Source organism: Corvus cornix, chromosome 1, assembly GCF_000738735.6.
Source record: "Corvus cornix cornix isolate S_Up_H32 chromosome 1, ASM73873v5, whole genome shotgun sequence".
In the NCBI taxonomy this organism is placed as follows: domain Eukaryota; kingdom Metazoa; phylum Chordata; class Aves; order Passeriformes; family Corvidae; genus Corvus; species Corvus cornix.
The window spans coordinates 40397941-40411398 of NC_046332.1; the positions used below are offsets into that span (position 1 = coordinate 40397941).

The 13458-nt window shown below is 36.0% G+C and overlaps 1 protein-coding gene across 2 annotated transcripts in view; it reads left to right on the top strand.

Annotated features, from left to right (window-relative positions):
* The window catches only part of ARHGAP42 (Rho GTPase activating protein 42), a 148108-nt gene that overhangs the window by 23186 nt on the left and 111464 nt on the right, over positions 1–13458 (top strand). For both annotated transcript variants that reach the window (XM_039563766.1, XM_039563770.1), the window contains exon 2: positions 7402–7497. In XM_039563766.1, coding sequence (XP_039419700.1) covers positions 7402–7497 — 96 coding nt within the window. The remainder of the gene's footprint in view (positions 1–7401; positions 7498–13458) is intronic.

Sequence of the window (13458 nt, forward strand, 5' to 3'; positions counted from 1 at the left end):
GTGGCAAAGGAAAATTTCCTCTTCTGCTTTGTACCATGTGATTAGTCACTTGTAAAGTGTAGTTCTGTGAATATGGTTTGATGATTGAAAGGTTTAGACCATGGTAATTCCCTGCAACGTCAGTTTTTTTCTAATCAAATGCAACAGTATTGTTAGACAGTCTTATAAACTGAAATATTGAGAAAGGATTTTGTAAGAATGAGGTAATGAGAAATAAAATACAAGGATGTGGGAATATCACTTAATATGAGAAACAGCTATGAAGTTACATACATGTTTTAACTTCAGAGAAACAGATGAGCAGTTTGTACTGTGTGGTGTCATCCACATTAAGGGTTATAGGGCATACATTTTTAGTTGCATTTGTATTATTTCATGTATTTATAGTTATGAAAAGTCAAAACAAGTAAGTAATTTTATAGACTTTACAGCTTTTGCATACTAAACTAAAGTTCATTTCTTTCTATTCTGATTATGTGAATAAGGTTAGGTTTCCACATCTACACATGAAGTGAATGGGGGTAAGGAGAGGAATAGTGAAAAGAGGGATGAAATATTATCAATATTGTTTTTTGTCTGTATAATATTATTTGGTTTACAGTTATTTTTCAGGGAAGTTTTATTATGTTTTTTATCAAGTAAGCATGCAAATGTGGTGTAAAAATCCCCCTCTCATTAGATATCAGTGTTGCGTTCTTGGAGTGTCTTCAAGACGTATTAGATTTAGTTCCTAACTGTAGAGGATTACTAAGAATATCCAAAGTACTGCTCAAGTGTCCAACAAAAGGAAGTTGTGATTTTACAGCGTTGGTATGAATAGCTATGATGTTTACAGAACATACAGACTTTTCAGTAACTCTTGCCTCATAGTGTTAAGAAGGTGGGGATTTTGTTGCATTTGATCAAGGGGATTTCTCAGTACTTTCTAGAATGGGAAAGTAAATTGTGCATTTTTCTCATGGAAATATTCATGAGTAAGAGAATGACACTGAAAAATTTCGGTGGCTTATGTAACCCCAGAGGAATGCAGCAATGCATCGACTGCATGTTGACATATTCTCCTGATGTCCTTTCCCTGGAGATTGTGGGAAAAAATTAGCTTCCCTGAAATTAAGAGCAAAGCATAGAGCCTAAGGTAAAAAAGTAATCTGGCATTGTAGGGGTAGGGAGTTGGTAGACAGTTTGTTTTAGTTGCTTATTGTTGTTCCATGAATAGCAAATTGGCAAAGAATATGCACTGATGAAGCTGGCAAATAAAGGGAATAAAGAGTTTATTGAGATCAACAATGAAAGACTGTGTCAATACAGAGCAGTGGCCCTAGAGCTGCAAAATCTCTGGCACTAGGCACTGGATTCTCTATTCCCTTGTGGTCTTCTCTTGTGGATTCTTTAAAAAGCCTTGTGGCAAACGGACAGCATTAGCTCCATCAGCCCTTGCAGATAGTCTCTACTCTGTGCCAGCCTGCCAGCCTGCCCTTGTTTTGTCAAATTAAATTCTTCTGCAGAAGTTTGGATAAAATGTGGTCACTCATTAGAGGAAAGGGTTTTTTCTTCCTTTTGTCTTTTTTTTTTTCTCGTGACAATCATTAAAGTTAATATGATCCGGAAATTAACTCAGCTGAGAAGTAAAGAATAACAAATGTGTGTAAATAATTTCATCAGATAGACTTCTAAAATAGAAATACCGTGGAAAATATTCCATGCAAAAGAAGGACTCCAATATTGAAAGCCATGAAACCAAAGACGTCAGAAGCTGCATCAGCTGACTGTACGATCTTTTTGTCAATGTTTAAAAGGCGTGTTAATGTGCACTGTAAATTGCTCTCTAACTATAGATGATCTGGACATGTTATGGCGGTGATGTTTTATTAAATTGGGATTGCCTGTTCTGGCAGCAAGCCTGAGAATTCTTTTCGTGTACAGTTGAAGCAATTAATTGTGTTACGAGCATATGTGCCAACATTCCCATGCTCAGGATTGCGGCTTTGGGCTGATTTGTAAGACATTTTCAGGTCCCCGTATTTGTGCTGACCTGCTACCATGTATGTTATGAATAGGAAGATTTTTCTAAATGTGATAATTATCTAATACCATTGATATTTATTTATTTTTCAATTTAAATTAGTAGTGAGCAATGAAGAGTGGAAAGGCAAAAATAGTGAAGAAAATACATTTTGGTGCTCTTCTCCGAATTAAGACCAACTACTGTGAAGCTGGGAGTTTTAATGAGAAAGCCCTTAAGCCAGGAAGAAATTTGAAATATAGCAGTGATATACGCAATCTTGTATGATGACTGCTTTTAACTGCTTAATCATTCATACTGCCTAAATATAATTGTACTGCCAGCTTCTGTGTTTACAGTGTATGGTGTGGAAAAAGATATCCCACTGTGACATGTTCTACTTACAATCAAATTGACTGTAGCAAACACAGAAGCTGTTGAAGTTCAGTGCTTCTCAGTAGGGTGTTCTTGTTCCTCCGGCTTATTTCTGGCTGTTGATATAGCTTGTATCCGTGAAGCTCATTCCCTCATAAAATAACAAAGCCAAGGAAGTTCCCTGTTCATCTTCACTGTAAAAGAGGATGTCATGAACTATTTAAGAAGACATGTATCTCACAAGCATTTTTCTAAATAAATAATGTTTTGCAGATTTGTATTTGTAATACTGAAAGCCCTTTTTTCACTTTTATGAATTTTTAAATGCTTCCTTGCTTCTGTCATTTAGCATGGTAAGAACACTGCAAATTATGCTCGTAGCTGCTGTTTCACAATAATAATCTCTCTCATATAAAAACTACTTTCTCAAGTGTTTAAATAACTTAGCCAGAACAATTGTTTATAGCATGAGAGTTGCCTATGAAATAAATCAAAAAAATAAATCTATTTGTAAAGCAATTAAAAATAACCATAACAATGACTCATTTTCAGGTATTGAGGAGCAGAGGTCAATGAACTAGATAAGTGTTTCTCTGCATTTTAGCATGCTCTTTTATCAAGCACTCTGGCAATACTGTTCGATTTCTGCTGTGTTTTATTCACATATTACAATGCCTTAGTGCTGAGTTCTGCTGATTAGCTTGGGTTTTTAATAAACGTGTATGTCAGTGCATGACCAAATGAGACAGCTCATCAAGCATGGCACCACAATGCATCTAATCATATCTGGTAGTGGATTCCTACTGCCCCAAAGGTTTGAAACACCAAAGGTGACTGTACGTGGTCTCCTTTCCAGTCTTCAGCTGTCCTGTAATTCAGCTGACTGAAGGATTGCCTCTAATGTTCTAGGTCAGTCATCACCCCTTTGCTTCTGCTTTCTTTGAAGCCATGTAATAATAGCTAGCTTTGTGTCAGATGGCCAGATATGTTGCTGTTACTGTATTAGCCAGAGTGTCTGTTGTCTGAAGTCCCATTTACTGCATTCCAGCTGGTGCTCGGGAGTTCATTTAGGCATGTTTAATCTTCTCACTAGATTTCAACTGCTGTTTTTCTATATTAACCCCAGTGAATGATACCAAGCTTTTTCAGGATAATTGACATCACTCAGGAAGAACATTGGTTATTAGAACTCCATTTGCTAATGAAGTCATCTTTGTAAGCAGACAAGTGGAAAGACTTTGGCTTTGACATGTTTGCTGAGAACACTTTCTTGCAGGCTGCTACTAGGGTAGGGATATAAATCCTCTGCAAGTGCAAAAGTTTCTTGCTTTTGGAGATTGATTTATCCCTATCAAAAGTTTGGACTTTGTGCTGTTCTTCCAGACACCAGACTGGCAAAACCAAACAAATGACAACCTTCCCAGCCCAATAAAACAATTCATTGTGCTTACCAACTTGTGGAAATCTTGTCAGGTGTCCTTATGTGTAGGACTTTGTCCTTGTTGTGACAGGCTGTGCCATGCCAAAGCATACACTCGTTTTTTCATCCTTTGAGTAATAGCATCTATAATTTCATCACATTGTTGCAATGTATTGTTCTTTCCTTCTCCTCAAGACTCTATATAAGAAATTATTTTACGATCTGTTTAACAAATCTAGGACAAGAAAGTGGAAGAACAATTCTGGTAATACAAAGGGTTTGGATCATAATTTTATCATCCTATATTGAGCTGTAAGGCCCTGATGCCTAAAATAAGTTAATACATTACAGTTCATATTCCATACTTCTCTTTGGCAGTTTCAAAGAAAGTGAGTCTTAAATAAACCTGCCTTCTAGAATAATCCAGAGGAATTTTTTGCATTTTTTTATTGAAAAAATACATGTTAAGGAGATTAATCAAATTTATAAAACTTCAGGGAGAAGTACAATAGAGTAGTGCATTTTCTGATTCCTTGGTGACTTTCCTGGATGGATGATGACTTTTATTATTCTTTCACTAGCACTATGATACTGATGGTTGGTATTGTATGTATCCATATGCAATACTGATGTTACATTACTTTATTGTGGTTAAGCTTTGTTGTGGTTATCCTTTTATTATTTCCGGTCACAGTGTAGTAGCTTTTTAGTACTTCCTCTGTCAGCTCCACAAAAAAAATAAATCTTGTTGGCCAGCTGACTTGCTGCAGCCCTTACTAAAACAGGCAACTCTGTCACAATTATCTCCTTGCTCTGACAGTAAGTAGTGTGTAGATGGCTACTCTTGACTATGTGTCTCACTGCAAAATGGAACTGAATCCTTCTTTGGAATCTGATAAAACAGGGAACAAATGGTAGAGGGAACAAACTGTCAGAAAATACATATTAACAGAACTACCCCTCTGGCAAATGAAGGTTATCAGGTTGCATTTTCATTCTTTTGCTGGTACCCAGAGAGATTACTTCATTTGAGTGCCTGCAGAGGAGCAGGGGCAACAACATTTGTGAGTGCATTGAGACTTTTGAGCAGCCATCCTTCCCTGCATGATAGACTTGTACCACCAGTCAATAAAACTGGTGAGGTTTTTATAGTAACTTAGAAGATTGGTTGTCTCTGCTTGGAAGGAGATTTCTGTCCTGAGCTAAGTGAATGTCCTAGTTCATGTGGATTCAATGAAAAGAGGGACATGACTTTACAATGTACCTGCTGAGTAAGAGCAACTCTTAATAATGCCATGTAGCTTGCAGATTCTAAAAAGTTTATTTGTTTGGTGTGGTGATTACCTTCCTTCTGGAAGCAGCAGCATGCGTTGAGGAATCTCAGTGACATCAAGACTTTGGGATATACTGTGATAAATGACATCTTGTAAAACTGGGCAAGGTCTCTGCTCTATCTGTGCTTTTCATTGTTTTGTCCATCATTTGCCTCTTCTTGATTGGAGACAGTTGCTCTTAAATCCGGTTTAATTCAGTTTTGAAGCTTGGTATCTTTTAGAGAAGATATGCTTACTGCACAGCTGCTCCTTTCTGTGGCTGGGAGAATTTCATAATCAATTAAAATGACGATGCTCCTAAGAAGGTGATAAATACAACCAAGTGGCACCACTTGGTCCAATGTTGGTGATTCAACTGCATTGTCAAACTTAGAGTCTTACAGAGTAACTCCTATTTCAGCCTTTAGGAAGATGTCCAAGTCAGCTGGAATTTTCTGTAGAATAATATTTTTTTATCTTTTCAGGTTAAATTAACTTTGTACAGAACTTGTAAGTGTTACAGGAAACATCTGACCTTGGAATTTCATTTTATTCTTTGCTACATTAAACAGCTTTAATCTTATTAGGGTATCTTCTAATACTCTGAAGGTATTAGAAAAGGCCTCATATAAAGGCAGATATCTCCAAATGGTATTTTGCTGCATGATTTTATCAAGTTACCTAATAAGCTCCTTAATTCTTCAGTCCCACTGTTTCTGAGTTAGGTTAAACATACCTCCTTCGGGTTCAAAATGTGTAAACTGTGTCTGATTTGCTGACACAGTGAAAGAAAGATTGGCATCATGTATCAATAATCCAGGATATGAAATGGAGACTCCTCCTTTGGTATTTTTAACATTTATTTTCCTTTCACATTGGTTCCACCAAACCCTGCATATGTGGAAGAATGATAGGGGAGAGCCCATGCTCCCTCATTTCCTTTCACATTCACAGAGATGCTGTTCATTGTGGGCAGTTATTAGGTTGTCCAAAGGAAATATATCTGCATTCCTATTTGCAACAGTTAATTTTTACATTCCAGTGTACTTGCAGTATAGAAACTTTTTCATTCAATTACGTTAAGGCCATGTAGTTCCTTTCGACATCACTTGGCATACAGCAATTTTGTATAAGGGTTTAGGACTCAGTGTGGTAACTTGGTGAAGGAGTGTACAATAAAACTGTGTTTCTTCCTTTTAAACTTGAATTTGTTCGCAGCAGGATATTTTCAAGTTTAGATCTTTCTAACAAATGTAGACCAATCATTTACTTAGCTATGAAAGATGTATTTGCATAAGATACAGTGCTTCATCTTATAAAGATTATTTTGTTTTCATCTATACAAACAGTAGGAAACACTTTGTGTTTAGCATCTAATTTGTTAATAAACTTAATAATATAGTCTTCATGTACAGCACAGTAGGAAATGTGCAGTAAGGATGCAATAATTCTGGGTAGGATTCTTTCCTGTTTTCCATTTTCTTTATCAAAAAGATACAGAATTTGTTTTCCCAGTTCTTTACATCTTCGTTATTTATCAGATATGCATACAGAATTCCCAACTAATAGAAGAAAAAAAGTCTGTTCATGTCTGTCCAAAGATGATGGTTCTCTTTTTGGACTGATGTACCATATAGCTGCCTGTAAAAATACAAAATGAACAGGCATTGAGTAAATTCTGGGCAGCGCAAAATCCAGGTAGGGATTCTTTTGCTTGATAGTGATTACCTTTAATTAAAATTTTAAAAAGCAGTCATCTTATTTTGTGGATTTTTACTGGGAGGTGTTTGAAAGGTTTTTCAATCTTTATTTCATTTAGGATAGTGGAGTTGTTCTTTGAATGGTTCATTCGAATTTAAATGATGCTTTGTTTGTATGGGGGTCGTTTGTGTCTTGATTTAGGACATTAGGCCAATTTGTATATTTGTATGTTAGGTTTTATTCCTGCCTGTAGTCTACTTACATATGCAATTTGTCACTAGAATTAATTTCTTATACTAATTTCTTGTTTTTTAAGAAGTATGAAGGTTCTTCAGTTGTCAATGTAATACATGTATTAATGTTTGAAATCTTGCATCAGCCTATTTCATTGGTGTCTAGGAAATCTCAGGTTCTTTGATTTTGAAGTGGTGATGGTGATTTTAAAATTATGTTAATGTCCAGAAAAGATACTGGAAAGGAAACTTTGTAAACAGAAAAAATACTTAATGCAGAAATGCATGATGCCTTGCTCCAGTGAAGTTCTAGTGGAGTAATTCTGATTTTCTGTTTCTTTTTTCCTTGAATTCTAGATTTATCCATGGCAGTACAAAAATTTTCACAGTCTTTACAAGATTTTCAGTTTGAGTGTATTGGAGATGCTGAAACTGATGATGAAATTAATATTGGTAAGTAGGCTCTTTGCTCTGCTTGCAGTAACATTTTTATAGTTTCTTATATATCTAGCATGTTATCAGAATTATAGTGGGGCAGTTCACAGTTATTTTTTAATGGTTCATGTCACAAAACCAGAAAAATTTCAATAAATAGAAACCATGCTGTTCCGGTTTAAAAATACATGTCAAAAAAGCTATGTCTTCATGTCAAAAAAGCCATGGGTTTTTTTTCATGGCAAAAAAGCTGTGTTTTCATGGCATAATTTGATTTATTGTTGTGGAAAGTATTCAGCAGTACTTTTGTCAGCTGAGTCAACTGTGAATCCTCTAAATTCTGCTGCTACTTTTATTGTGACAGTTTTCAATGGGTTACTAAAAGGTACACAAGTTTCTATGATGTAACATAAGCCTGGAAAAAGCCACCTAAGTGCCTAGTAAGACGCAGGAAGTATTTAAAGGTCTAAAAAGAGGAATATGTTCATTACAACTTGTGCATTCCTGAGTATATGGTTGTCTGAACTTCTGCCAGTGAAATTTAGTAGCTGCTTATTGTTCTGTTTCTGCACACACCCAGAAATTCTGCATTTGCAGGACTGAACAGCTCAAATTGTCTTGAATGTAAGCCTCTTTAAGGTCATCAAAATATTCTTCCCTCAGCAGACTAATCCTGGAAATGTTTCCAGGATTCAGAAATTCAGCCACTCTTTACTGCAAGGCATTGCTGCAGTTGTAGTGATGCTTTTTTGCACAGTAGCACAGCAGCTGGAGTGCTTTAACCCCCACTGGTAAGAAATTTGGATTATAATCTATCTTCAGAATGGCTAAATTCAGTATCATGAGTCTTACATACCACATGGCCCCCATGTGTCTCCGAAAACATCTGAGAGGAAGTAAGATGGTTCTTAAAGAGTAGTGGCTTCTAAAAATAAATAATTTGGCTGTACAAGAGGGAACATAGGACTTGTTGGTATTTTTTTAAAGAAGTTCTACGTAATGCAGAGAGGAAACTCAGATTTAGTCTTTTCCAAGTGTATCTATTATTGTGATCTATTTTCAAGTCTCCTCTCTCTTCAATTTTTTCTTTTCCTGACTGAGTCATTGGACAGAAGACCTGAGCTGCTTGTTATCACTCACAGGGTTTGCCTCATCCTCTCCCTACAACATTGTGGTAGTCAGAAAACTGTCATCAAAGATGACTGGTATTTGGTCACTGTCTTCCAATAACTTTTGGCAGGGGGGTGGGAGGGGAGGTTTAATTTCACTGACAGTTAAAAGTAGGGGAGTGACATCACTGAGCTGCTGCTACTCAGGTACAAAACTGCATGCATTCTTCAGGTGTATCCAGCTTGGAAAGAGAAATGGTGTGTATGTACTCTTTGGCATGCTAGATATTATTTCTTGGCTGTTAAAATTATATTGTAGATATATTTATAAACTAAATCTGCAGTATCTCAGTTATATGTCTTAGATTTGGTCAATAACTTTTTTAAAGACATACGATTTTGCATTTAAAATGAGGTGACTGAGAACAAAGGCAACATTCATTTTACTTTTAACCTAAACATAGCAAAGAAAAGGCATTTTATTTTTTGGACGTTAAACAGGCATTTAAAACTGTTTAGGAAAAAAACAGCATTCATGAAGCTTGACAGCTGATTTGTTTCACTTGAAGCTTCAAAGAAGGGATTTCTAGCTTCTAAAGGACCAATCACTTGATGGATTGTCATACACACCAAAGAAGCTTGTAAGAGTAAAAGGTAAACTGACAGGAATCAAATTCAAGTCCAACAGAGCTTGAATGATACTGTGTGCTTTTATAGGGTAAGGCGCAATTTTTGATCTCCCTAGAGCAGTGACCTAGAATTTATCCATATCTTTAGCATGCCCCAACAAGATACATGTTTGCTTATCATCAAAGACAGCTTTGTATAGATGAATCCTACTCTGTGCTTCCTTCTGCCTTCACCTCCTTTTTTTAAGAATGTCTGCAACTGTGCAGGCCAGTGGGAAGTTCTACTTCAGTCTGCAGTGATACTCTGACTTGATATGATTTGTAAAAACCTACCATATACATAGGGGCTTATTGTAAGGACTACATTTCTATTTCAAGCTTAGCATTGAAAATCTACCCTAAGACACCTTAGCACTGGAAATTCACCTCTACATAAGACTTCTTCTGTCAGGATGTGATTATTTAAAAGACAAAAGTTTCAGATTCTTTCAGCATTAAATGTAAGGGATTTAAGTGATTTTTTTTCTTTTTTTTCTTACCAGCTAAAAATATTTGGAATTGAATTGATAGCTCCATTAACAGTTTTTGAGGCAATACTGGAGTTGAGGGTCTCCCTTTAGTCACTAAGCAAAACTCTTTTTTTTGGCTTCTTTTTTTTCCAGTCTAAGATCTAATAAAAGCAGTTTTATTTTCATTTCCTATAACGTGTGCATTTTTAGTTGCTCTCAATATAATTTATCTATTCCAGTGAGCCCATTACATGAAACACATAAGAATTAGTAGTAGTTAAGCTTCATGACACTCCACATAAACAGAATTATAGTGGTCTTCATGCTTATTTTAATCCATCTTGTATTTAATCCAGTGATTTATTTGTTTGGGTGGGTTTTTTTTTTTTTAATTCCTGTCTTTGATTTCTAATTCTTCCATAGAAGGGGTGTTCTTCTTTGACAAAAAAAATCTTATCTGTGACTGTGGCTGTATAATGCATTTTAGGTATTTTTTTCATGTTGCTGCAGGTTAGCCAGATTTATCTTCATAGCCACTTTCAGATACACCATGCCTAGTTTAGAGTCATTTTATGCATGAGCTGTAGGCAATTTCTCTGACTTTCTTGGATAAGCAGACTGCCTTGTTCCTCAAATCATCTACAGCTTCTTTTTTGTTTTTAGTTGGTTTTTTAACTGTGAACATCAAAGGATTCAAGCTATAAAAACCTTTTCCGTTTTTAAGCTTTTTGCCAGAATATTTGGTTTGGGAAACAAGGTGTCCAGCTTTACTAGCTTTTCTTATTAAAAAAATAAAACAAGCTGGCAACAATTGCTGGTTTTGTCTCTTCCTCTGCTTTAGAATGCTCGTGGAAGCATGTGATCTGCAACAGTGCATGGGCTGTGCTATTTGATGATAGAACATGGTTGTTAGCTCCAGTTGCATGTGATTCAGCCAAGCTATAATTGTTTTTTGTGCCACTAAAAAGTTTTGCAGAAAATAGCATTTTCAATGCAAAAATAGCAAGATGAATGACAGAAAATTAATACTACTAAAAAGCCACAGTAATGAAGGTTTTATGTAACTTGCCCTTACTCTGAGAAGAGGGTGTTGCTTTCCTAATCTAAAAACTGTGCTTTCCTCAGAAATACCAACACTTGATAACACTTTGCCATTTGCTTTTTAGACATATCACCCTGCCCCCTTTGTAAATATTATGCACAAAAATTAAATACTTAAGATTGACAGTGAATGTAAAGGAGGTCAGTAATTTGTCATGCCCAGTGGGAGTTCTGTGTAAAAAGGATGCAGGATTTTTACATGTTTCACACCATATAGGTAACACAGAATGTTACACAGATGGGACAGCTGCAAAAACTATGTTTTCATGATCATCTATATTTTTCCTCAGTATACACTACAGGCATAAATTTTGCAAGGAGAAGGTTTGCCCAGCTCCTCCTAGTGTTGTGTCACCTGGATCTCTCCCCAGGAATTTCCCTGTTTTGATCCTCTTTTATTCTGTTTGTGTTATCTGGTTTATGGCTGCTAGAGATGAAAATAATAAATGTTATTAACTCAATGGAATTCTGTCTTGTGCTTTTAACAAGTTTGTGTCTATTTTGTATTATGGCTAATTATATATCAGTGAGATCTAATATCTGCAGTGTAAGACCATGCTCTTCAGCATTAAAAAAAATAAGACAAATAAATACATTCCTATATTCTGGCATTTTATTTTATCTGTTTTGTTTTATCTGTATCTGTTTTTTATTAGCATGTGCTGTTTAGGAAAGTGCACTGAAAAGCGTGTGTGTTTCACTCTGTAACTGCTGGTTTTGAAGTTTGGGGGTTTTTTTCCTGAAGAGAATTATATTATGACAGATGTTTCAGGTAGCATCAGATGCTTAATTTAAGAATGTAATAGGATTGTGATGATTTATGAAATCATTATTAATTGAGCCACAAAGAATAGGTCAAAAGTTCTAAAATGTGGTGTCTTTTCTTGTGGGAACTGAATTCTTTTCTTGCCACTAGCAACTGGTGACCTTTGCTGACTCACACCTCAAGTCATTCATGGGATTATTAAATTGCTAGCAACTAGCAATCTACAGAACTGTTAGCTCATACCTGGCAATTACGTTGTTTACAGCAGTTAGTTTCAAGTTGAACTTTGAAAAATCAACTCAAATGTACTGGAGAGAAAGAAGTCAAAACCAACCAAACAAATGCAGAATGCTAATAGTAGTTCTTTGTTAGAGTCCATTGCTGTGTTTTGCTTTCTTGTTCTAGCTGAGCAATGATGCCAGAAGCTCAGCCTTCTTTTTTTCTCATACTGGGCATCCACATGCACAATGCTTTTCAGTTAGCATTTGCTCTAGCCTCTCAGAGAGCTTGTCAGAGGACAACCATCCTGTAATTCAAAGCAGCAAATAGATCTGTACTGGGAAATTTATATATAAAACTACACAAAAAAAGAGGAAAAAAATAATGATGTTTCCTTTTCCCCCCCATCTCTTGTAACAATGTATAAGTTTAATTGACTTTAAGAGGTACCAAATTCCATTTTTAATGGTATGTACTGTGGATACAATGCTCTATTCAAATAAATAAGTTTAAAACAACAAAAAAATTGTATAGGAGCTTTATGCATGCCTAGTGTGTAGAGACGAATCTTGACAATCAGTCTATGGACTTGGCAATCTCCAAGTTAGGACATTGTCTTTTGGAGGTTCATCAGGAACCTGAGATGGTAGATGTCAGGTTGCTCATTATTTCAAGCCACTGTTGCTTGTGGTGTGTAATGGCTTCTTGAATTTGCTTGGCTCTTCCTGAATTATTTATTAAATGCAGTCGAGCCACCTACAGTCTGAATCACTTGGATATCTTACAGGTCATCTCCTTAATTACTTGAGGTTAGCTTTCATGTTCAAGAAAGTTCTTTTTGGGGTTAATATTCAACCTATTTTGCACTGAATTCCCATTTGCAACCAGGCTTCCAAATGGAATTACCAAATTCTAAATAAGTCTAAAATTACTTCCACCATCTCAGGTCTACTACTGCCTTACTCAAAGCAAAGAAAGAACAGGATCTCGCCAACACCTTGAGGGCAGGGTTCTGGGGGTGGATTTTTTTAGCATAGGCATCATCCCAATAACTTTTCTAGTGGCTTGAGTTTGTTGACCTTGTGGAACACATTAGAGACAAATGTATTTGCAAAAGGTGGTTTAATTTTAGATGGGTGGGGAAGGGTTGAGTCCTGAATTAGACTAGAAAGCTATTTACAATGGGGAGTGAATTTGCATAGAAAGGTTATGTGCTGCTTTTCCACAGTAATTACCTGCTTAGATTTGCCAGCTCTCTTCCTCCAGCTGAAAGAATGAATTTTAAGATTTAACTTTTTAGATTACTTTCAAAGCAACTTTGCATAAGCTACTTGCAAGATCACAGGACAGAGTTCTTTGGTACTCCTATTGGATTATTTTTATCTACAGAAGTTAAATTTATGGGAGGAACTCAGCACAATCAGGGTGTGAAATGCCTGAAGTGTTAGTTTCAAATCTGTTGATTCTGTTCCTACCATTATTTTTTTATCCATGTTGCATATTTGACAGTTTAAATAAATGCCACCTGTTTCTGGAATGCTATTGTTTCTTGACTTCAAGATGAGTGATTTTATGCTAGTGCTGGGATCCTATCAAGGCTTCAAAACAACATCTGCCCCAGAAAGTGAAGGTTGCCATTCTGTTGG